The sequence below is a fragment of the Sus scrofa genome, chromosome 5, assembly GCF_054392235.1.
Source record: "Sus scrofa isolate SSC_HxYL_T2T_F1_AM1 chromosome 5, Sscrofa_HxYL_maternal_Yorkshire_Landrace_v2.0, whole genome shotgun sequence".
In the NCBI taxonomy this organism is placed as follows: Eukaryota; Metazoa; Chordata; class Mammalia; order Artiodactyla; family Suidae; genus Sus; species Sus scrofa.
In genome coordinates this window covers 107,587,117-107,613,680 of record NC_139387.1, presented here as the reverse complement: position 1 = coordinate 107,613,680, position 26,564 = coordinate 107,587,117, and the positions used below count along the sequence as shown (strand labels likewise).

The following is a 26,564-nucleotide window of genomic DNA, read 5'->3' as shown; positions in this document are numbered from 1 at the left end:
ACCAGATCCTTAACCCACTGAGTGAGTCCAGGGGTCAAACCTGCAACCTCATGGTTCCTAGTCGGATTCGTTTCCACTGCTCCATGATGGGAACTCCTGCAAACATTTCTTTAGATATGTGACATTGCCGGCCTGCACCTGATGTCGTGTGATTAATTAGGATGATTAAGATTTCTCAATTATTTACTTATTTATTTTTCATTGTAGCCCAAGGTGGTTGTTACAGCGTCATTTGGCATTGAACCTGGAAGGAAGGTAGAATACATGCCAATTCTAGAAGAAGCGATGAGAATAGGACAACACAAGCCAGACAAAGTGCTCATTTATAATCGTCCAAATATGGTAATGTGAATACTGAGCTTGGGTCTTGCTTATGGTGATGTGGTAAGGACGACTCTTGCTGACTATTTGGAAGGAACACTTGATTTATCAACTATTAAATATACTTCCTGAATGTCGCTATTTTTGGCAAAAGGAATATTTTCTGTCTTTACAAAAAATAACTTGAAACAAAAGATTGAAACATAGAACTATCTGTAATATTCATGAATTGGATTCAGTGGATTCAACGTATAATGAGTTGGATTATACATTGGATTCAGTGTAAAATCTATTGCGTCCTTTATTAATTTACATAATAATAATAATACAGTTGACCAAATGCAGGGGTTAGGGACACTTGCCACCTGGGAAGTCAGAAATCTTAAAACTTTTTATTCCCCCATAAACTTAACCGATAGCCTGTTGTTGACTGGAAGCCTTATCCATAACATAACCAGCCAATTATCACATGTTTTGTGTGGTCGGTGTATTATAGATTGTATTCCTACAGTGAAGTAAGCTAGAAAAAAGAAAATGTTATTAAAATCATGAGGAGGAGAAAATACGTTTACAGGACTGAACCGTATTTATTCATATCGTAAGTCTACGGCATCTGTTTACAAAATGAATCATCCATCAGTCCTTCCATCATCATTGCCTCACATGATGCAAACACTGCAGAGGTTCTGTGTTTTACTAACATAGCCATTAACTAACGCATTATTAATTTAATATTCATTATCATTCACCTTATGTCTATGTAAAGATACACTGGTATCTACATGTGTGCATTCATAACATAACTTATTCTAATTTTTTTGATATTTCTAGGCAGTGTGGTTCATTTTTGAGTTTTTCAAATTGCCACAAATCTCCAAAAATATTTCCAGTACATTTATTGGAAAAAAATCTGTGTATAAATGAACTCTTACTCTTCAAACCCCTGTTGTTCAAGGGTGAGCTGTCCTAAAAAGCATGTCGGTGTGATTTTTAAGACACCTTATTCATCGGTGATTTTCAAAGTCTTCCTAATGATTTTATGAGTAAGGCATTACTCCCATTTTAAGGAAGAGGAATCCAATAAAAAGAGAGATAAAGCAACTGTCTTGCTAGTGTCAGGTCATGTTCTGAATGCCTACACTTGACTGTATCCTTTATCTCTCAGCTGCCCAGCCTCATGGCAAGATGTGGCTCATTTGCATGTAAAATGTCTTTTAAAAATTCTAGGAAAGGTATTTGGGCTGGAAATAAATACTATGTTCAGGAAAACAAAATAGGAATGGTCTAAACAGATAAATTATTCCGTGACCCATGAATGAAGAGAAAGTGATATTCTATATCACTGACTCTATTGTATGATGCTTTTCTAGTAAGTGTGCCCGATTGCTCACTTGATTTTTACATCCATGCAGTTATTTATAGTGGGACCAACTTGGGTTTCTAGCAGATGAGTTTTTTGCAGAAGGAGAATTGCAAGTGTGCAAAGAATTGTGTATCATTTTGTGGAGCTCTTGAGAGGTTGGACGTTGAAGATGTTAAAATGACAAGGTATAAGAGCAGAGAGCATTACAGCTGTGTCATTTTGATTACCACCCAGCAATTGCCATTAAATCCCTGTGTAGAGCTGCAGTGGTCTGTGGGTCATGAACTGCAGCACTCAATGATTTTAATGTTTTTACTGTCTTGAAGAAGAATTTTAAGTTTCTTTCAGATGACCTCTAGCATATTTTTAAAAAAGGTTTGTTGCAGTCCAATCAGGGACTTCAAAGTCAGCAATAAGGAAGGCTTCCATAAGGGATGATTAGAGGAAGGGTAGGAACACACAGACACACAAGCTTTTATGCGAGCATGTGTGTGCTGGTCACACACAGAAGAATGCACAGAGAATTTATCAAGAACTTATGCTGGGCCCAGTGTTAAGTCCGTTCACATACTCCTCATTTAACTGAGACATTCTTGTGAACCAATGAAGTTGCTGTTACGGGTCCGCCTTACAGATAAACTGAGTCCTGGCCAGGTCACAGCCCAAAGACACAGCTAATGAGCGGGGGAGCCAAGATTTGAACTCAGTTTAAGGCTTTTCACCAACAAGCTGTATGTTATTTTCTTTTCCTTTATACGCCCCCTGGGTATGGATACAAATGTTTCCTATTCAGATCTTTCCAAGCAAAGAATCTTCTTTCTCTTCTTAATAGGAGGAGATCCATGCTCCGCTTTCCCCTCCCATGTCTAGCTGCCCTTCTGTCCCTCTTGGTTTTGCTTGAAACCCTTCCCTCTGTCCTGACTTATCTTTATTTTAAATGCTATCTCTTGTCCTTCATATCTGACCTGCTGTTGAGGCGGTAATTAAGCCCAGTGGATTGGCTTTGCTTTGGGTTTATAGAGACACAAATTATGAGGCTCAGTGTTGCATCTCATTAAGCAGATTGCATTTTTGCCAGAGCAGATAAAAACCTGGCTGCCATGCCTAAGCCTCAGGCAAGCAGTGACTGCATCACCAGCAGGGGCAGGTCCATCAGTCACCCCTGGTGCTCCCCCCAAGACTGCCTTTTAAGGAACAGGAAGAGAGCAAACATTTCTCCCATATTAGTCAATGACATAGGTGGAGGAAAACGAGTAGCTTTTTATGTATGTCGCATTTGCTCATTAATTTCAAAACTGATTTTGTTCTTGAAAAAAGCAAAAGTACATTACCGCTTCACCCCTGAAACTGATTTAATAGTCTCTCATTTGGAAAAAATGGCCACAGTATGGCTCCTAAATGGCCCTTGTATAAAGAGAAATTTTAATGAGTTAGTTGAGATTTCATTGTGATGACAGTTGTTCAAAAGTAACATGGATGATCAAAAATAGTGGTTTATCAGGTTAATAGTGAACATACATTTACAGAAACAAAAACGTCTGTTAAGCTCTGACTATCGATGAAAACATGCCTGCATCACGTTGAATTTTTTTTTTTAATTAAAAATTTTTTTTTTTTGGCCATACCCACGGCATGTGGAAGTTCCTGGGTCAGGGATTGAACCAGTGCCACTGTAGTAACCAGAGCTGCAGCAGTGATACCACCAGGTCCTTAACCTGCTGAGCCACCAGGGAACTCCACATTGAATCTCTTAAGGCTCACCCTAGATATGAATAAAATGTTTTCTTTTGTAAGTTCAGTTGAAGCCAGTGTCAAACTTTGGATTTTTTTTTTTTTATGAACTTTTAACTTAGGATTTTGAGATACTGAGTTCTAAGTCTGATATTTAGTGATACATAGGCCTAGATTTCAGTCAGATGCTCCAACTAATACAGATTTAGCTGCTCTCCAGTGTTCTTCTGGCTTATGCTCATTGCATATTCCTATTTTTTTGCTCTGTAGGAGACGGTTCCCTTGGCTTCAGGGCGTGACCTCGATTGGGATGAAGAGATGGCAAAAGCACAGTCGCAAGATTGTGTTCCTGTTCTTTCTGAACATCCACTGTATATTCTGTACACATCTGGAACCACAGGGTTGCCAAAGGTATGCACTCTTTTAGGGATAGTCATATTGGCAGATTATTTTTGCACCAAGAATATTTGATTTCTGACTGAAAGTATTTGCAGACCTTACCTTGAGTTTTCAACTTAGGTCGTTCGTATCTTAAGAAATGTGTCTAAATGTAGAAAAAATCATTATATTTAATGTCAAACACTTTGTTCCTGTTTCTTTCAAAATCTTCGCAGATGTCAGCATTATTCAATTACTTTAGTAAGCCTTTAAAATTCATATATATTTGAGTGAAGAGGAGTTGGTTTAATAGAATTTTATGAAATGTATTTTAAATGAAATATTTTCATTTTTTGAATTGAGGTATAACTTTCATACCGTGTGAAACTGATTTCTGATTTAGGGGAATTCAGTTCATTGTTATCAATGCAAGTTTGAGAATTGGCCTAGACAGTTCGAACAACAGGCAGTTTATCCAGAGTATTGACCCATTTGATTTGAAGCACTGAAGATGCTCAAGATTTTTAAGTCTTCTTACCATGAAAGGTATTTTCACAAAGCAGAGTTAAAAGTCAGTGCTCCTGAACGGGTCAGGTACCAGAAAAATACCATTTGCCTGCTATGTTCAAATACTAGTGTTTCTCTATATAACTTCATAAAGGCTTATGATATCATCTTCCTATCCATCTTTATTAAGGAGTTCAATATTTTTTAAATGTTGGAAGTTTAGTGAGCAAAGGGACTTTCACAGTCACTAGACTCCTATAGAGCATTGCTCTCTATCATTATTAGATCTTTGTAGCGTCAGAATTCTGAAACATAACCACTATTTTTATAGTAGTGATTCTGTTAGTTTAGATTTTTACAAAGGAAAATTAAAATGTTTCATATGAAATTCACTTGCTTATGAAAAAGAAAACATTTGGTGGGGGATTATATTCACTCTGAGTCCATAGACCATGTTTTATTACATTTTGGTCTACCATTGTGTCTTGTATGTAGTTGGCACTCACATTTTTGTTGCGTGCATAAATAAATTAATGCCTATACATGAAGTTATTTGTGTCATTGTAGAATCAAAGCCCCATGATTTTTTTTTTTTAACAACTCTGGTCATCTGAAAAATAAGATTTCTTCTACTTAGGATTCTAATATTTGTTTAAGCAGTCCAGGTGACCTTCTGGATGCAATCCTTACCTTCCATTTTTTGCAGTTGTGCATTATGCATCAGCCGCATAGAGTCCAGTGGAATGTTTTGGTAAAATAAAGGGGGACTTAGCAAGTTATAATCCAATATAAAAGTATCAACATGAGAGGAAACCACTGACCCTGAAAACATAGTATAACCTAACCAAACTAAAAAAAAAAAAAAAAAAAATCGCTTTAGATCCTTAAAAGCCCAAAAGGATTTTATAAAAACCTTTGTGACTTTAAATCACTCTCAAATTCACTGTGGCCTCGACGGAGATGCATTTGAGAGGGCAGAGGAAGAAAGCATCATCAACTCAAAACTGATTCAGCCAGTGTGGTAGAGACAAAATAAAAGTAATATCCAGAGCATTTAATATAAAAAGGGGTGGTTCCAAATAAGGAAGCGTCTTGGCTATTCCAGGTTTTCTCTGGGTCCAGAAGTTCTTTTCAAGATTCCTAGATGCCCAAATCGAAGATCACTCGACATTTCAGTCATCCTCATTTTCCTTCTAATAGACCGTCCTGAAGATGAGCTGTTTCTGTAGGTTGGAGAAGGCTTTACTTGTTCCAAGAGTTCTGTTCACAATCGATTGAGCTTAATTCAGTATGTATTCCTAAGTGTTCATGAGGGGTTCAAAGAGATTAAAAATATGAATCAACTGCACTCCCTTCAGTGAAGTAAAGTTGAAATATATATGAACACAGGCAGGGCAAGGTAGACTGGGATCCTTGCCTAAAGGTCAATGCGACTTCTCTTTTCCTGAAAAGATAAGATTGAATGATGTCTGAAGGATGAAATTCCAGTAATTCAACAAATATTACTGAGCAGCCAAATATGTGTTTGGCTTCCTTTTTAGAAGTTTGACATTCTATGGCTGGACACAGGCGCTGAACCACTAAAGAGCCCTGTAATACGAGATGTATGAGGAAGAAGAGTGAAGCAAGGTCAAGGTGATGGAAAGAGCGCGAGGGCTGTTTTCTCAGGGTGATAGCGGGGAAAGCTCTTGACAGGGTGACATGTGAAGCATGACTAGAACTTCATAGAGTGACATTTTGGAAAAGAGGGCATTCTGGGCAGATTGGGTCAACTGCAGGAAAGCAGGAGTGTGTAAGGACGGTTCCAGGATGGCTAGTGCATTTGCTGCAAAGAAAGAAATGGCCAGATATATAGGCAAGGGCCAGTTGCTTAAAATTGAGCCAGGAAATTTAGGATATATTTGGTATGTAAGGCATGGAAAACATGAATGCTTCTTAAGAAAGAGAGCAACATATGAAGGACAGTAACCCTTGCAAAATTGGGAAGGTAGGCAGCTACACACAGTGGATGCAAGGAGATTAGTTTTCAAGCTGCGTTTCATTTAGGACTTAGGACAGCTGACTTACTAGGGAGCACTCAGATTTGGTTCAAGGATGGGAGAAAGGCAGAGGAGAAGTCCAGATTTTGAACCTGAGAACATAGGAGGGTGGTTACGAATAGATACTGAACCAGAAACACAGGAGAATGGCTTGGAGCTGGGAAAAGGGGGCGTTTTTGGACCTAGTGAGTGTGATGTGCCTTTGGGGCCTTAACATGGGGATGCCCGGCCAGCAGGTGGAAGTGAAAATCTGGATTCAAGAGTACATCTGAGTGTTGAGGTAGATCTTGGGGCACGGAGGTCATCACGTGTAGATACCGTGTTTAAATCATGGGAGCAAGTACATTTTGCAAAGGCGGATGTGCCAAATGGCATGACAAGTAGTCATTTCTCAAGGTCTTTCAGCAATATCTCCCTTAGTCCTCCAGTGGACTTTAGAACTTTAATTGCATTGAAATTACACATTGCCAGCAAATCTTTATGTCCCTCATTTTGTTCTACCTTTATGTTTGTTATTTTTTATTTACTTCTCTTCATTACATTGCATGTTCTCTGAGGTCTTAGAATATATTTCATATGTCTCTGAATCCACGCTGGCACTAACCTTACAATTGCGTCATGGTGGAGCCTCAGAATATTTGTTAAATAACCTCCTCCTTTTCCCATTAGCTCCCAGAGGCCTCTTTATTCATGATATTCTCATGTCATTTTTGGTCGGTATAATCAGGATTAATATGGTTCAAATTTTAACTCTGGGAATCCCAGAGTAGAAGTACAAGACAGATGAGCACACCTGCATTTCCAAAGCATTTAAATACAAATTTCTTGTCATCATATAGTTTGTTTACTTGATCTTTGATCTTCAGGAGGAAAAATAATATTGTGAATTTATGCAAATATTGTGGTTAAAAATGCTTATTTCCCAAAGGTACATATAAGACACACAATGCAGTCTGTTCTCTGGTTAGAATTTGGAGATATATTTAGGGCATATTTGCATCTCTGCATCTGCCAGCTCTGGATTTGTCAGATTTCTATGTGACAGGTTAATCTGTTCACTGCTGCAAATATTCCAGCCACCACGTCTGAGCTGCTTTGCATATATTTCTGTCTTGTGGGCTCATACCCTGTTTGGTTTGGGTGCTTGTTTTCAAGAACTTCAGTGACCTACACAACAGAAGAATCCCTCATCTGGATAGGGTGCTCTTTTGGGTGTGGGAGATGGAGTGTTGGTCGTATTTATCTTCTTCCAATTCGCTATCATTCACGGGAAAAAAAAAAAAAAAAAAACCCAAAGCAAAGAATTGGAAAGGAAGGCATGACAAGAGGTGGTAGATACAGGCCTTTTGTCCTCATGCGAGTTTATATAACTTACGTGAACTTTTATTCCTACATGTCAGGTGACTTATTCATATTCCATACCCTAGAAAAAATTACAGAAGTGAAAAAAACACAAAAATCTGAGGACTTTTTTTTTTAATTTCTGGCACAATTCTTGCTGACCTTGCTGCACCTTTGCCCCTTATCCCACAGTTGTTCAGATCAATAAAAAATTATACTGCAGCTCAAGTATCCTACACAGAGGCAGCTTCGGAGTCAATGGAAAGCCTGCAGCAAGAGATTCTATGTTTGATGAACTACCCGAAATGGACTCATTCCATTCCTACTAATATGATACAGTCACTTCTGCATTTCAAGGGTTTCTCTTGAACAAAGAGGAATATTTTATTTTATTTTATTTTTTGTCTTATTACCTTTTCTAGGGCCGCTCCCACGGCATATGGAGGTTCCCAGGCTAGGGGTCTAATGGGAGCTGTAGCCACTGGCCTATACCAGAGCCACAGCAACGCAGGATCCGAGCTGCATCTGTGACCTACACCACAGCTCATGGCAACGCCGAATCCCTAACCCACTGAGCAAGGCCAGGGATCGAACCCGCAACCTCATGGTTCCCAGTCAGATTCGTTAACCACTGCGCCACCACAGGAACTCCAAGAGGAATATTTTTAAAATTTACTGTTTTCATACATGGGCTTATTCACTCACATGTTTACTTATTTAATCAACAAATGTATGAAATGCCTATTCCATGCCTAGGACCCAAAGGCATGCTGAGGGCACCCAGGGTGGTGGAGGAGACGCAGCAGCCGTGGGCATTGTTGGTGCTCAGAGGAGGTTTGCGGGGCCTGGGGCTGCGCGAGGGGCGAGGCACAGACACGCCTTGGGCAGCGTTTTGAAGAGGAGGCACATCCACAGTGTTGCTCAGCACTTGGTGACACAGTAGGTCAACCAGGTCCAGAAAAGGGGTGGAGGTTTATCCTGGGAAGAGGGGACATCCTCTGAGAGCAAGAACGTTACTGATGTGTTGGACGTGCCTTATATCTTCAACTCACTGGCTCCCACTTGTCGTTTGGTGATGGGTTTCTTCTCTTTAGAGAAACACTTTATTTCCCCTTTCTTCCTGTTATGCTTTTTCTTAGTTTGTCAAACTCAAAGTAAGTAGAAACGCAGATACACACAAAGCACAGGCGTGTGTGTCCACATGTACACAGAGACACGTGCACATTTATATTTACGTTATGTGTTAATATAGATTTTATGTATGTTAATAGGCAAGTTTACATGCGTCTTCATTACAGAGTTGGGTCATTGAGGGGCTCAACTCAGGAAGTATGTTTTGTCAGCGACTCTATCTTGACTTTCTCACCTGTGTATTTTGAGATTTGCCATTCTGACTTTTAATAGATCGATTTTCAAAATTTCAGATAAGACTCCCAAACATTTGATCTTACCACACACCTCAGTCTTTCTTCCCCTTTTCCTATACCTCGTGCTCCTCCAACTGTGTTTTTCTTAAAGTTTGGCGGCCAAACTATCGACTTCATACTGGCATGTTTGCTGTTTAACCCGAATGGCCCCATTTATAATATTCCGTGGCTTTCCTTGTCTTCAAAGGCAGCTCATTAAACTGGAAATCATAAAGAACCGTCTGCGAAAACTAGCCTCCCATTCCTGCGTGATGAATAATTAGCCTTTCGTTTCACTTGTATGGACTGAATGTTTTAAATATCCATATACATTAAAAGTGGTTTTCTTATTACTTGATGAATTTTATTACATTTATAGATGTACAGCAGTCATCACAGCCACACTTTACAGCGTGTCCATCACAATTTTCTTTCTTATTTCCGAGACAATGTTTGCTTTCATGGGCACTGAGTACTATTCCCACCTGGATATCTTTCAGTTTCTCTAGAAGACTTTTAAGTATTATGGCTGCTCCTACAAAAAGCCAGAAGAGCATACTGCCAGGTTAGAGGACTTCTCTGAAAATATATTAGGTCATCTAATGTCTCTACCTTTAAGGTATATAGGATTTAAGGACATAAAATAACAGGTTCAAGAGTAAAATGCAGATGCTTGCGTTTTAGGGATAAGCACTGATGTTCAATAAGTATTTTTACCTCGTAATCTTTCACATATACCTTAAAAAACCATTTTTTTCTGATTAATTTTCTAGACCTAGAATATATTGATCTTTTTTTTTTTCAAGCATGGTTTATGTGTTTTCAGAGGCCGAATAGGATTTATCTTTTGCATTTCTTAAGTTCAAAAATGCTTTATCATCATAATTTTAGCCATATATTAATAATATAATAAAGAAACTTTTTAAAACTATCCATTTTTTTTACTCTTGAACTTCTTGTAAAAGATCCGCATGGAGGTTATGAAATTAAGCAGTTTTTTCTACTTCATAACCAAATATCTAGAACACTGAAAACTGTCATCTGAATATTTTGGAGGCAAGACCCAATTCATATCAAGTCGAGATTAATAGAAAAATGATGGCTGAGAAAGATTTTTATTCTCATTCTTAAAAACATAAAACTAAGTAGATATCAAAGATCCGTGAAAAACAGACATGGCTTTTGTGTTTCTTTTAGTTCCATTTTGGTTGTTTTTAGTGAGACTCTTTGACAGGAACCTGTAATAAATTTGACTTTTTGTCTTTTGTGTGGTATTAGCACAAGGAAGATAAAACATAATTGCTAGAATTAAGGATGTAATTTTGTTGATAAGATGTTGAGTTTTAGCCTGTATAATTTTAAACCCCTTTTCATTCATGATCTCATTTTTAAGGCTAATAATTTTTGGGGGGAGTCAGATGGATTTAAGCATTCTCCATTTTACAGACAAAGCAACACGTGAGAAGCAAACAGGAATTTGATACCCTGGCCTTTAAATTATCTTCTGCGTTTCACAAGTGAATTTCTACCCAGTTGTGTCCTCCTTGGCCTTTTATTCATTTTTTTTTTCACTTCCACTTGATTAATTTTACCCTCTGTACCATTTAATCTAAAAGTTTACCCAGTCCTGATGATATTTAGAATTATTGATAATAATGACCTCTAAATGCAGGGACAGGCAGGTGGAGAGAAATTCCAAAATATCAGGTGAAACCATGGATAGCATTACCACAGTCTACCGTAGTATACGGAGTGTACTGTCTATTTAAAAAAAAAAAAAAATTGACATTTTATCCTCTAGCAATTAAGTAAAAATTTTTTAGAAAAGAGCCAGTTGATTAATAGTGAATTCATCAGGGTATTGAACTACAGGAAAATACCTTCTCAATAGGACAAATGAATTAGCAAAATACGCGTGAGACGGTACAGCGTATACCGGATAAAGAGCTGCTCCGTTTACAAGGGAGGATGCCTGTGTGAGATTTCCTGGCAGGGGCTTAGAATTGTTAATACTCCCAAGGTGATCAAAAGAGCCAGCTGCACGCCAACCATGTCACACAGCCTAGAAATTAGCTATCAAATGCCAACAAAGCTGTGTGGTGTTTGCCAGGAGACCAGGTGTTGCTGCTGGTAGATAAAATGTATTTCGCAGCTTGATGTCTATGTTTTATTAGTGTTACCTGAGGGGAGCAGCAATTTTAGGGACAAAGAGAAAGTCAGTGTCTTTTCCATTCTCCTGGTTCATATATGTGTGTTACAGTCGCGGACGTGTGCCCAAGGGGCGCAACTAGTTGCACATTCATTAATTAGGACCACGTGTGCCCTTTTAGGTAAAATAATTGTTTTCTTCGCAGAGCAATTATAGTTGCTCTACTAAGAGATGCTTGAAAATACCTGAGTGAAATGTAACATATTTCCTAGCAAGCATTCACGGTCTACGTCTGAATATTCATATCATTGTCTTTTTGAGCCAGTGGTGATTGATTTTTTATAGTGAAGCAGTGAATTAAATTAATTATTAAATTTACCATCAGTTCTTTTTTACGATGACTCTTATGCTCAGTTTCAAATACTAGTCTTGTGTTAGCATTGCGTGTGTTCCCTGGCAAGGGTAGCTGCTAGAAACTGATTCCCGGAAGCTGTGTGCAGTGGTATAAGAATCCCTGCTTTTGCCCCAAATGCAGTGTAAAGAAACTCTGGCAGCCTTAAATCCACCTCCTCAGGATTGGTTCTTCAGAGTTCCAGGGTTCATCACGAAAGAGGTGCTGAGACAAGATGGGGTGCAGTCAGGGTGGTACGGCTGTAGACAGGAGTTGCTCAGCTCTGATACTGGGGTAGCATGACCCCCCCCAGGGGAGTATCGTGATTAGAATCCAGTTAAAATATGACTGGTTTCCTTAAGAATCCTATTATTATTTAATAATATTAAGGAGTAAGCATCCTTATGGTAGTCTGTATCTTAGGCACACAGCTACCTTTGATCTTTCTGTGCACTTAATTTTGAGAGTTTTCATTTTGTTCGAGAAATATATGTAATGTTGATAGATGTTCTGGCAAAATGTGATGTTGATAATTTGTTACCACTGGAAGGATTGTCTATTGCATGTGTGTCTCTGAAATCAAGTTTCCTTTAGAAGGTCCAGCAAGTTCTCTTTAGAAGGTCTTTCTTTAGAAGGTCGGTCCTGTAAATAGAGTGATATGGACAAATTATTCTGTGTTTATGACTGGAGGATCCAAAGAAATAATGCTTCAGATAAAATTATCTGAAAGCCAAAGTAATTTATAGCCTATGCAATATGAAATACTCTAAATAGGAACTTTTCTTAAGCGGATACTATGAAAACAAGAGAATGTCTTTTTTTTTTTTTTGGTCTTTTTAGGGCTGCACTCATGGCCTATGGAGGTTCCCAGGCTAGAGGTCTAATTGGAGCTGCAGCTGCCGGCCTACGCCACAGCCATGGCGGTGCCAGACCCGAGGTGTGTCTGTGACCTACACCACAGCGCACGGCAGCGCTCTATCCCCAACCCACTGACTGAGCCTAGGGATCGAACCCACATCCTCATGGATCCTACTCAGGTTCGTTAACCACTGAGCCTCAGTGGGAACTCTCAACAGAGGATCTTCCAACACGCTGTTTATGGATAGTAACTTCGCCTTTCCCCCCTTTAGGGTGTGGTGCGGCCCACTGGGGGCTATGCTGTGATGCTCAACTGGACAATGTCTTCTATCTATGGGCTTAAACCTGGAGAGGTGAGCGTGGTCTTAAATTCGCATTACCTGACAGCTCTCTGACTGGGATTATGCATTTTATTATTTTTTTTCATCCTCTAGGTGTGGTGGGCAGCTTCTGACTTAGGCTGGGTTGTCGGACATTCCTATATCTGTTATGGACCTCTTATACATGGGAACACAACGGTTTTATATGAGGTAATAAAATTAATACCACATATACATAATATTTATTTTACCGAAAGTTTTTGAAAAGCCTTCTTAAGTAGGATCAGAAAAATTTGGATGAGGGCAGGGGACATTTTAATATGTTCTTCCGATTAAAAACACGATTTCATAAGAGAAGAGAGAGAAAAAATAAACAACTATTTGAATTATATTGAACAGAGCCATCAGATTATATTCTGAAAAGCACCCACTAATAAGCTTGATGTCTGTCCCTTTTCAGAAAATGTTATTGGACTGAAACTGTTTTAGAATCTTAGAAAACAGTCATGATAAGACCAACAACAGAGAATCATCCTTTTGTGTTCTTACAGGATTAATGGATTTCAAATATATGGTTTCTTGATTTTTAGGTATTTTTGGTAGTTTCTGATAATTGTTATATCTATAAAAAGAGAGAATCAGAGTGATGAGATTCATAGCTGAATAAATAACTCCCTTAAGATTCTGTTGCATGGATTAATGTTGCCCAGCAATAATATTTTGTGTGTATGTATTAGAAAATTCTACTCTTATGCCTATTCTATTTAATTTTAGCAAATGCCTTGGAAGAATGCTTAAAACACATACCTTTCAGATTTATAGGATATCAGACTTTGAGAGGGGCAACAAGACAGTAGTTTGTTAAATCACACAAAATAATCTTGGACTTTTGGGGCAAGACAATGCAAGTTGAGAAACTATGTAAATCTTTACAGTCTTACATTTATGTTAAAAATAACTGCAGAAATGAAGTAAAGGGCACTTGAGGTGGTTGCAGTTTATGTGGTTGAATCCCTGTGTATTATTATTGTCCCTAGTTCAAACATGAATGGTTGGTAGGATTACCTTAAAAAATTACTCACCATATGAAATAGTATGATCTCATTTTATTTTTTCACATTTGGAAATTTTTGTTCAGTTTAATAAGGAGGACAAAAAACATTAATTTATTAGAAAGAATCTGGATGAAAGGGAGGAGGATGAAAATGTCACACAAAGAGATGAAGGAATTGTGCAAGGTTAGTCTAAATAATATATTTAGTGTGCAAAATATATTTTGATAAATATCTTTTGATATTTAAGGAGTTGCCACATATAAAGGGAGTAGTGTAATAATACGGAATCCCAGAGACTTATATTTTGGAATAATCAGGGAAAATTTAACTGTCCATTAGTAGAATAGGCAGCTTCCCTGGGCGAGGGCGAGAGGTGGGGTGGATGGGGAGCTTGGGGTTAATGGATGCAAACTATTGCTTTTGGAATGGATGAGCAGTGAGATCCTGCTGTGTAGCACTGGGAACTGTGTCTAGTTACTCATGATGGAGCCTGATAATGTGAGAAAAAAGAATGTATACATGATGTGTAACTGGGTCCCCATGCTGTACAGTGGAAACAAAAATTGTGTTGGCAAAATAACAATAAAAAAATAATAAAAAATAAAGTTAAAAAAAGAATAGACAGCTTCTCAAATAAAGGACTCTTTCACTTAAAGTCTCTTGATATCAAGCAAGGATTCTGAAGACAGGAATTTTATATGTGGAGTGTGGCTAGTATATAATTTCACAATTCTTTACCATCTTAAATATCTGCAACTCAGTGATTCTGAAAACAGGGACTATTTTTGAATCTTTGTGGAAGTTTCCTAGTTCCAGTCACCATTTAAAGACATTAGTGTCCCTTCATTTTTAGCAGGCTGGTTTTCTGTCCCTGCATACTCAAGAGATGATAAGGTAGTTTTTGGAACAAGTATTAAACCATCATGCAGTACTCCACATTTTTTTTTTACACTATGCCTTTGTCCTTTGTAGACTTAACATGCATTGTGGTGTTTGTAATAATTAGAACATAAAATAATCTTGACAGGTTTGTTTCATATCAAAGTCTTTGCAATAGAATAAGTGTTTTTATTAAAATAATAATTCCCTGAGTTCCTGCTGTCGTGCAGTGGGTTAAGAATCCGATTGCAGTGACTCAGCTCACTACAGAGATGCTGGTTTGATCCCTGCCCTGGCACAGTAGGTCGAAGGATCTGGTGTTGCCTCAGCTGTGATGTAGGTTGCAGCTTCCGCTCAGATTCAGTCCCTGGTCCAAGAATTTCCATGTGCCATGGGTGCAGCTGTAGGGAAAAAAAAATTCCCCTTGAGGTAAACAAAATAAGCCTCAGCGCTGAATTCTTATACTGAGTTGTGATGTTGCTGACATAATGTGACAAAGCCCCAGGTGCTATTACACTGATGAGTATCAATCTGCCTTTAGAACTGAAGTGTATATAAGTTTTATGTATATCCCTTTGGCCTTTTATTATTTCTTAAGTTTATTTAAAAGATGAATTAGTTGTTCCCATGGTGGCTCAGTGGAAATGAATCTGACTAGCATCCATGAGGACCCAGGTTTGATGCCTGGCCTCGCTCAGTGGGTTGAGGCTCTGGTGTTGCCGTGAGCTCTGTGTGGGTCACAGGCGTGGCTCCGATCCCGAGTTGCTCTATAGCCGTGATGTAGACTGGCAGCTACAGCTCTGATTTGACCCCTGGCCTGGGAACGTGCATATGCCGCAGGTGCCGCCCTAAAAAAGACAACAAAGCAAAGATGATTTTAACACCACGAAAGTGGCTCCGTCGTTCTCCTTTATCCGGGGATGATGTGCTCAAGAACAACATGAATGCTTGATGCACATTTAGTGCACAGAAGATTTTTGTTTTTCGCCTTTTAACTATTGTACTCTGGTTTCTTTCGTACAGGTTGTAAGCATTCTCAAGTCTCTCTAATCACAAGACGGAACCTTCCAGACTTTTGCACATTCCTAGCTATGCCATCTGTATTTTCTTCTCCACTAAACTCCTTGAAAAGAAGAATGCCCTTCCCATACTGTCTGATCGCTATGTTCTTCCCATTGCTCTTCGTTCCACCGAAGGCCAGTTTCTCTCCACATCGCTTCGTAAAGCTGCTGTATCGAGGCCAGCAGGGACGTCGTAAGTGCCAGCGTCAGAGGGCCTCCTTCAGTTGGAGTCTTGTCTCTCTTTCAGTGGCATCCGCCCTGCCGAGGGTTCCTTGAAGAAAATGCTGCTCTGGCCTTCCCTGTCCTTTGGCTCTTGTTCAGCGGTGTCTCTTGCCTGACATGCCTTCCCCTCTGTCCTTCCTTGTCTGCTTCCTGCCACCTGTCCTTGCAGACGGAGGAGGTGAAAGCATCGCGGGGAACGTTCCTCACCGTCTCGGGCTGTGCTCGGTTCCCCTCTCTGTGGCTCCACTGCTTCCCGAGCGTGTGTCTGGCGGGGAGCTGAGCCCACGGTCCTGAAATCGTGCCCAGGGAAGTGGGAGCGCCTCAAAAACCAGCCTCAGCACGAGGACGGGCCGCGCTCAGCCCTCCCCAGTGCCCATGGGCGGCTTCTGTTCTCCTCCCTCGCTGGCAGCTTGTCTTCCTTCTTCCTTTCTTGGTCCCTTTCTTTTTGGTTCTCAACATTGGGGATTAGTAGCGTCTTGTTCTTAGCCTGCTTTTCTCATCTGCTTATGATTCCTGGATAATCTGTCTCATTTCTTACAATTCCCTGTGAATCTACAGTTAGGTCATACCAAATTTTAATTAAAAAGGAACACAAGAAGGCTTTAAAGAACTTCTCTCAAAGAACGTAATTCAGACTCATTTCCACGATACGGAGTCATCGGCCCTTTTCCTGCCTCTAAAGTCTTGTCTCTTACTCCTGGCCTCTGCTTCAGCTTCCTACCCAACAAACACTCCAGTCGGATGGGCACTTACATGAAGAGAGCTGCTGCTGCTTCAGTTATGTCCTCTGCTCAAATTCCATTGTTGTTCTGATCAGGTAGCAAAGTGGGTTTTTTTTTTTTTTTTCTTAAGGGATCAACTTAAATTTTGTCTCCTAGTATTTTCTTCGCCTTCCCCAGCTGATTGAAGTTCTTTTTACTTTCATTATACCATCTAGAGCTCTTTGATGTTGTCAGGTCAGGGCTGTGATGCTGTAAACTCTGAAGCCAGGGCATGTTTGTTATTTCCGTACCCTCAGGACCCAGCACAGTGCCTTCCAGAAAGTGGGTAAATGATTTTTATGTAAATGAACCATTTCTAAGAGGATTAGTTGACAACCTGAACATGCACAATGCAGGGGAAAAACTTGCTTGTTTGATTGATTAATTAAAACAAAACTAAAATATGAAAGAGTCCTGACCACGAGGTCAGCAAGTGAAAAAATATTTATTAACCTCCACAAAATAATTGTCCTTCTTGTGTCCCAATTTTAGTTGACTTACCAAGTTACCATACAGTATTATTTTATTTTAGTGTTATTAGAATTTTTTTATTTAGGAAACTAAAATCTCCCGTTGAATAATTAAAAAGTACATTCTTTATATAGTGAACAGAATTATTTAGCAAATTGTTCATATACTTCTCATAGGATTACCTTTTCTAAAGAGAAATAAAATCATATACAGTTTAGTTGATCAGTTTTATTTTCATTCCCAATGAATTATAACATTTCAAAGCTGTATTATGAAGTAGACAGTGAATTGGTGTCTGTGGTGATATTTTTCCTTAATGACACATTTGAACAAAAATTGATGTTCTGAAGGATTAGGAGTTTGTAGTGCATCATGTACGCAGATTGTCTAGAGGGCAATCACCAGTTCCTTAAACATTTCTCTTTTTACTGAATGCAAATGGTTCATGATATCTTATGAGTGAATCCCTTTTTTCTCAGCAAAGATAAAAAAGTTATATTCTGGGATTTAAGACACATCTTAATTACACCGGTTGGGGGAAAAGAAAAGACCTTGAAAATGGTTATAACTAAGCTGGATATTCAGTTTAACTTTGAGGTACGTAAGTGTTACCTGCTTATAATGTTTCATATATATATATATATATAATATGTATATTTTATTTTATTTTATTTTTTAATTTTTAAGGCTGCACCTGAGGCATATGGAAGTTCCCAGGCTAGGGACTGAATCAGAGCTGTAGCTGCTGGCCTATAGCCACAGCCACAGCAACGTGGGATCTGGGCCTTGTCTGCGACCTACACCACGGCTCACGGCAACCCCAGAGCCTTAACCCACTGAGCGAGGCCAGGGATCAAACCTGCATCCTCGTGGATACTAGTCGGATTCCTTTCCACTGAGCCACGGTGGGAACTCCTATAATGAGTATTTAAATAAGGTTTCATTTTCCTCCTTCGAGGACAGAGAGCCTCTATCTGCAGGATAAAAACCTGCAAATTCTGGTTGTCTGCTTTGGTTGTAACTTCCTGATAATTACCAAATTGTTAACACTTTCTTGTTTCTTTCACTAAAATAAACAACAACCAACAAAACAAAACAAAACCCCGTAAACGCTCTTGATTCCCTTATCCCTTGGCAGTTGCTACACTTCTATCTTTGAAGGTTTGCCTGCACCTGGTCACTCCGTTTTCTAACCTAGAACTTAGTCGGCTCTCCTCCCTCACCAGTCAGCTGCTGTCATCATCTTTTCATACTAACAGCTTTGGATGATGGCTCTTTTTTCAAATGCCGAAAGCACATTGTTAGTCTCGGTTGTACATGGCTTTTCAACATGAGAAAGTGTTGCCGGTTCACTCTGTCTTAATCATTAATCCCTGTCTTTCTTAGGTACAACATGCTCCTGTTGTTCCAAAGGTAGTCTCTGCCCATGTGTGCTCCAGAAATTTGCCTCTGAGGTGTCTGAATTATATTCCTCTTCTTGAGAGCACAGACAAGTGCTCAGGAAAGTCCTGCTTGATCTGTCAAGGTCAACTCTTTGAAGTCTTTCTGAAGCACCTTGGGTTTTTCCTTCCCAAAGTGGCTTGTGTCACCGTTGCCATTTTCCATTAGTTTACAGGTTCCTTTGGTTTCTTGGCCGCTCTCTGCTCTAAACGCTGAGAGGGCAGGAATCATGTTAGTGTTTGCTCACCATCAAGTCTCAGCTCATGGCCTCATTCTTGACACAGACTTGGTGCTCAACAGATATTTGTTAAATAATGCCTGAATGAAGATACCAGGAAAAACCGTTTACTTACAAGTAAAAAAAAGTTTCCCTAAGAGAGGAAAAAGTAATTCTAATTTTCTTTCTTCCCAGATTACTTCATGAACAACTTAAGGGATACACTGCATTTTTGTTCATCGACCAGGACATATTTAATGTATGCAATTCTGGAAACCAAATCAGACTGACCCATTAAAATATGCAAACCAGTTTTGAATAATTTAGTCCTTATTTTTGAGAGGAAGAAAGCAAATAGTGCCTTTGAGAAATTTATTTTCTTAATGGTGTGCTGATTAAAACAGACCCATTCTCAACAGGCTGTGGGCAGGGATATATTTGATAAAGTAGTTTTGCCAAAGACTTTAATATAGGAACTTTAGTGTATAAATGATTTTAGCAGCCTGGCACATGTGCGCAGGCAGATGGGGGGGAGGGGTGTGTGTGTGTGTGTGTGTGTATAACTGGTGGTTGTACTCATATGTTTTCTGGTCTCTTTCTTCTGTTTCCTGTTTGCCCCATTTTTTAAACAGCCCCACCCAACCTTTCTTCTGAAGGGCAAGCAAATCCTCCCTGGGCCTTTCTCCTTTCCTTGGCGTGAGTGCTCATGTACAAATGTGTATCTTGTGTATACATTTTATTTGCATAGTGCAGTGGAATCCTGACCTTCCAAATGCATTTACTGAAGAAAGGGTTTATTCTAAAATAGTGAAAAAATTTGTGTTTGAGAGGAAGAGTAGCAGTTAAGACTCCTGTGGTATGATTCCTGAAACTTCCATGTATTGTTCGGTGTCAGACAAGTTGCTTAACGGTTCTCGGCTTCGGTTTTCTCATCTATAAATATCACTTTTGATGTCCTTTGCTTACATGGCATTAAATTGGTTAATCCATTAAAAGCCCTTAGGATGGTTGCCGTGGTGTAACAGTAAAATAAATGCTGGATATTATAAGCTACTGTTAGCATTCAAAACTATGAATTTATTCTTTCCTAGGATAAAATTTTACAGTATAAACACCAACCATTCATTCTCATGCAATCCAGTTATTGTAATGCTTGAGGTTCCAGATACTCTGCACGTCTTCTTTCAAAATCGGTTTGTCCTCACAACTCTGAAGCAGTCATCAGAACACGAGAGGTGGCTCCCTTTGGAGCCCATTAATTCTCTTCTAAGCACCAGGCCAAGGCAGCAGCACGCAGGGATGTGTGGAGGCTGCTCCCCCACCTTTGAAGAAGGAGCAGCCCGTGTGGAAAATAAGCCAGTGGTCTCTCCCCCCAAGGACATGTCCTTTCAGAGTAGAACCTGTGAGTGCAATTAGGGTGGCCTTAAAGTCTTTCATCTGCAAATAATGTAGCACATTCGGTGGCTCATCATCCTCCAAACACTTACAACCCTTCAGCGTCTGTGTTTTGATGGGCTTTAGCATGACTAGCTTTTAAATGCATGGGTGTCTTTGAAGACTTCGGAGTCTTCAGCTTGATCATCTCTTACTGCATGCTCTTTTCCTGAATTCCTAAGAGGAAAGGTTTAGATACCCCTGTTTTTCTTTCTCTGCAGCATGATTCGTGTGGAAATGAGCTCATGCTCTCCTTTATTTGTGTAAAAGTCAAGTAAGGTAATGTATGTGAAATTAGTGTGAAGGCTTCAAAGAAATATTATACATCTATGTATGTATAACATGTATAAAATGATGGGCTATGCATTATAGATCTGTGTCAAATATGAGACATTCCTGTCACTCTATATACATGCATCAAAACGTTAAGCCATTTTCCGGTGTGAAAGTCTCAGGTTTGAGACTGAGAAGCTGAGCCTCCTTGAACTGCTCTGCATTGGTTTTGCACTGAATACTCCCGGCGAATCATCCCCAGGGCTTCCTCAGTGCCCGTGGCATCTCTTTGCAGCCCTGGCTCTGTCATCTCCCTGAAGACATCCTGTAATGTGTTTTCCACACACGGATGTTCTGAGTTCTTCGCCCCTCCTGGGCCTCTTTTTGACAATGGAATTATCACTTGCATACCTAGAGTTTTCTTCTCTTTGCAAGAAATTTGCATGTTCACCCATGTTCGCCTGTTTTCTTTATTGATTATCCCCTTTGCAGGGACAGAGCTTTGCTTCTTTCAAGCAGAGTATGTGACTTCTTTTAAGACTAGTAGCTGCAATGGTGCTAACCAATGCACTCCGTAGGCACAGATCAGAGCCTTAGTTCTCTTTTTCCTCATAAGATGGCAAGTTATTTCCTTTTTCTAAACCTAGCGTAACAGCAGTGTACCTTTGTGTATGTATGGAATGAGAAAAATGATGACTCAGTTATTATTCTGATTCAGGCTGTAGAATTTTATCTTCTCAGTTGGAAAAGATTGTAAAGCTGATGCCAGCATCCTTTAGGTTTACCACATGACTAGTTGTCCACAGATTTTAATTTTAGAGTTTATTTTTCTCTGTGTGTGCCTGTGTTTTACTTTAGAGCAAGCAAGTGCAGCTACTGCCATGGCTCCGTCACCAGTATTTATCAGTGCTTCTTGTGAGCTCGGCATCTTGCTTAGGGTTGATAGGGAAACCGAGAAAGTATCAGATGCACTCCTTGAACTGAAAACAGTAACAATATAGTCAGAGAATTAAGACTGATGTAAAGGACAGGAGGCAAACAAATGGAAGGCCCTACCCAAGACATTTCTTATAGTGTGTAGAAAATATGAAAAAAGTTCTAGAATTACATTGAATCGTGAATACTCTGCATTAAATTCTTGCACCTATTTTGATGCAGTTTTCTGATAATGAAACTAAATGAGGATCAAAGAAATGAATTAAGTTGCCTTAGGTCACATAGCTTGTAAATGACAGAGTTTGGATTCCACTCTGGCTCAAAACTGTCTACCAGTCCCTTAAGGGAAGTTTAGGACCAGAGTAGACGGGAAAGGCTTTGTGGATCAGACAGTACAAGTAATAATAAAAGCTACCATGAATTGAGTGTTGAGTGATAGGAACTCTCTTAAGCTGTTTATGTGTAAGGTTGTAATTAATTCTCTCCATAAACCCGTGGGGTAAATACTTTGTATCCTTATTTACAACTGTAGAAACATAGTGTCATTGAATAACTTTCCCAGTGGCACACAAGTGATGGAGCAAGGATTTGAAACAAGGTGTTCTGGCTCCAAAGGCAGTGTTCTCTCCTCATAATTTTGACACAAACAGTTGAGAAACTGTTGAGGTTCTCACAAACTAAATGGCTAGAACCAGGGTATCAGTGATCCGAACATTAAGGAGAAGGCAGGATATAAGGTGTCAGGTGGATTTTGTATGACAGAGGAGGTGAAAAAAGGAAGTTGGAAATTTGATGTCTTCAGCCAGGACAACTGAAATAATGGCAGTTATCAACCGAGTTACTACAGTAGGTGCAAGAGCTATTGTGGGGGAGGAAACCGTACTTTTAGTTTGGGTAATGTTGAGTTTTAAGGTATAATATCGGGAAGTCAGGTTTGAAGCTTAGAAACTTTCAGAGCTAGAGACGTAGAAGAATTAATTTGTCCCTAGAGTGATCAAGACAGGCAGAACGGTTAAGGTTGAGAAAGGAAGGCAATATAAACAGGGTGAGAAACGAGAGAGGCGGTGGAAGGAGCAGAAAAGCAGCGTCTTGAAGACCAGTAGGGGGTTCGTTTCCCAGAAGATGGGGGATCAGCAGAGCTGAGTGCGAGCGAGAAGGCTGGAAGGACAAAAGCTCCAGAGAGCTTTGGCGATGGGAGTGGGGTTAGTCACCCTTATGAGAGAGGGCTCACAGGAAGGTTTGTATGTGCATTTTGTTTTTGAACATGGGGCAGTGTGAGCATGTTTGATGGTTGTATTTGTTAAATTATTGGATGATATGGAGGAGGCAGACTTTGTACAGCCTCAGACTGAACTGTAATATACCTTGTGGAATGGCCACACTGTCTGGGCAGACGTCTGCTAATAGTAAAGCGAGAAGCCCTTTGCTGTCTCTGTTTGCCGCAGTCTCACTGCTCACTGGGATGGAAGGAAACCTGGACATGTCCCCCTAGGACGGGATAACAGGTGACTGCTCAAGGGCGTGTGGGAATGCAGAGGTGAACGCGGTCCTGCTAGAGGCCTTGTCCTTCCAGCTCTCCTAGTGATAAACGCTCTTTCTGGCTGCTGAGAACGGTAAATACGGTAAATACGTCAGAGCCCCTCATTGGCTCAGCCCTGGGTCTGCAGAATTAGCAGTTCCAGTGCTCTGCTTCATCTACTTGGCAGGAATACCTTTGGAGGGAAGCATCTTTCTGGCACTTCTATGACCTCGTTGGAAGCAATGGTTTGTTCACTGGGCTCGGATCATCCCAGGTCCCAATAGGGTCGGCTCTCAGAGCTGGGAGGAGGCAGGGGAAGAACCAAACCAAACGTGATAGGTCTGTTTTGAAGTTTTTTTCAACTCTGTTGAGGTGTAATTGATGAAAAAAATTGATGTTTGAAGTGAACCTCACTTGATACGTATGTACATTATGAAAGGGTGCCTCCCATGTTAATCAGCACGTGCGTCACCTCACATGTTAACCTTTTTTCCGTGGGAATGTTTAAGTCATACTCCTTCAGCGCATTTCAAGGATGTGGTACAGTGTTTCCAACTGCAGTGCCTACGTTGCACTTACTCATCACGTAGCTGAACATTGGCACAGAAGGCACAGGTCTCGATGGAGTTAGAGACGAACAGACACACCTTACTATAACCTGGGAGAAGGCTTCCTTTTTCAGGCCGGAGGCTAGGGCCTGTCTTTCTGAGCTGAAGAGAGGAAGGGACTCAAGCCCGAGGAATCGCAGCTCTATGGCATCTACCGCAGGAGGGAGCAAAGGGATTGTCAAAACGACAAGTGTGTAGACAGCCTCAATTTGAGCCCTGTGAGATTGCTGGTGCGTGACTGGTTCGAACTTAGAAGAAGGGCAAATTCTTATAATAGAAGAGGAAAGAAGCCAGGTTGGTTGGGGCTCTCTGGCCACCAAGTTTGGTTTTTGAAACTCTTTGTAGCCCTTGGGTCGAAGTGGATTAAAAGGCAGCCACTTTTAGGGAGACTTAAGCCCGCGGAGGAGAAAATGAGATGTTAGGATGTGACCTGTCCACCTGCCCTCTCGTTTCATTCAAGTTCTTTCTCAGAGAAAACAGGAACTCTTTGAAGAGATTTTACCTGGAAACCTAGGTATATATGTAGAAACCTTCTGGTTATGAAAGGGACTTCCGCATCTGATAAAAACAATTGACTTCCCTTCCTAGGAAAATAGACATACACACATTTAAAAATTTGGAATATTTATGAAGCCCTGCCCTGAAAGTCCAGTCAGTAACCGGTAATATAAAAGACAAAGATATAATCCTTTTAAGCAGGGGTACAATCACAGTAAAATTTCTTAAACATTTTTTTGTTTGTTTTTTTTAATGGCTGCACCTGTGGCATATGGCAATTCCTGGGCCAGGGATTGAGTCCAAAATGCAGCTGTGACAACGCTGGATCCTTTTAACCAACTGCGCCCAGCTGGGGCTTGAACCCATGCCTCTGCAGTGACCCAAGCCACTGCAATCAGACTCGTTACCCACTGTGCCACAGCCAGAACTCCCAGAGAAAAAAATTCAAACTAAAACTTAATTTTCAGAGGCCTCTGGTCTGCACAGAAAGGGCTGCTGGGCTGGGGCTAATTCTTCCATCTTTGGAGAGAAGGCAGTTGTACTCAAGGTGCTAGTTCTTACAAATCAAGGTATGTATGTATATATAGATAGGTAGATAGGTATCTCCAGTCTGGAGACTAGTGTGTAGATCAAGGCATAAAGAATCTGGAGCAATGAGGCATTTCTTCCTAGTTGTTTTCTCAGTAAATGGGCTCCTGTAATCAGCTTTCGGTAATCAGTATATTCTTTTTACCAGAACTTGGAGTGCCGCATTTATTTATAACATATAGAAAAAAGCCTCAGAGTTTAGTGTTAAATTCTAGGCTTTTCCACCAAGGTGACCAGGCAGGTGGATATTAGAAAATAGCTTCACTCTGAGTACTGCTTACTCTCTAAGGTCTAGACATTGGCTATGGGTCAGAGTTACTCTGGGGCCATATGAAGCATAGCAATGCCCAGCCCCGCCATGAGGCTGGTTAGATCCGACCCTCAGGGGAGTGGAGGCCAGGCATTGGCACTGGTACTTTCTAAAGCATTCCAAGACTCCTAGTGAACATTTAGGGTTGACAGTCACTGGTTTAGGGTACAATGAGGTGGTGACAGGGACAAGATGAAGGAAAGAAAGCAGGATGATGGCGAGACCCGTAAGACCGGGGCTGAGGTTCTTAATAGGGCAGTTATTCCACCTGACTTTAAGCCCGCAGTACTGTTTTCAAAATTGATACCAGATAATGTAAGTTATCAAGAGAAGAACGTTAGGGAAGAAAAAGCCCCTTTGTAAAAAGCGCTTAGGCACTCAGTGCCTATTTCAAAACTCACCAAAGGGTAAAAAGTGCAAATTTCACTGTCCCCTGTTCCCAGCTGTCCAATTTCTTTCACTTGAAAGCAATCAGTCTCTTGGGTACGATGACTTATTCATGCATAAGCAGTGTCTTTTTTCCTATACAAACAGCATTGTACAAAGGGTATGCACACTCTTCTACATTTTGCTTTTTCCTCCAAATGATACACCCTGGAGAGTTGCTTATATTTTAACAAGTCTCAAGTTCAGATGTTGCATCCCTTGATACAGGCGCCTGGCATTTAGAGGGAGCTCAACACATGCTCTAATGCCAGTGTCATCACTCTTCCAAAGTAAATAAGCCGACACTGCACCTGTCTGCTGAAATGAGATTCAGGACTAGTCTCTAAGGGATTTTGCTGCCTTCACCTTAGAACTGCAGTAGAAACCCGCTTTGGTGACACTCTCAGAAGTAGTGTTCAAAAAGAGGCTAAATGTATTCTGAATCCTGCCACAAAAAGAAGCAAAAATTCCAGTTGACTCAAAATTTTAGGTCACAATTAGAAAAATGACAGATGCCCTTGACCCTAAGCCTTGAATAAACTAAAATCATAGGGTTCATAATAAAGCCAGTCTTTTTTTCTCAATGATTTAACTCTAAAAGTTAAGTGTATCTTTGTTTTAAGTTGCTGCGTTTCCTTGCTTTCTGTGGTGAAGACTTTATCTCTGTGGAAATTGTGTGAGAAATTGAGACATGACCTGGTGTTCTAACTCTGAATTTAACATTTGTAGTCCATTAATAGTAATGCATTGAAGCATTGAGTGGTACCCAGTTAGAAGTGCACGTTGTTGTTACGGTATTTGGTAAAAACAGCAAAAGAGAGCTGTAATGTTCTCTGTGCTTTGTACCATCACTGACTGCAATCTAAATATTAGCTGTCGATAGTTTGTGTATCTCTCATGTTAAAAATTCATGATTTATAATAGCTGAAAGGTCATAACCTCTGCTTCGCTATTTAAAGATTGCTTTCTGCCTTTGTTTTCTAGGCAGCAACCAACCAAATCTCTTTAGTTTAGAGAAAGGGAATCAAAACAAATGGTAAAGACATGGATTGAGTTTTAAAG

At 40.1% G+C, this 26,564-nt stretch overlaps 1 protein-coding gene across 6 annotated transcripts in view; it reads left to right on the top strand.

The window, feature by feature from the left end:
- ACSS3 (acyl-CoA synthetase short chain family member 3) overlaps positions 1-26,564 on the top strand; it is a 149,680-nt gene that overhangs the window by 58,665 nt on the left and 64,451 nt on the right. For 5 of the 6 annotated variants that reach the window (XR_014804590.1, XR_014804589.1, XR_014804591.1 and 2 more), the window contains exons 4-7: positions 208-342; positions 3,686-3,826; positions 12,757-12,837; positions 12,919-13,014. Coding sequence is in view for 3 of the 6 variants with exons in the window: in XM_003481763.5 (XP_003481811.2) it covers positions 208-342; positions 3,686-3,826; positions 12,757-12,837; positions 12,919-13,014 (453 nt within the window). In the remaining 3 variants the exon portion in view is untranslated. The remainder of the gene's footprint in view (positions 1-207; positions 343-3,685; positions 3,827-12,756; positions 12,838-12,918; positions 13,015-26,564) is intronic. The other variant, XM_084957730.1, reaches the window with a different exon arrangement.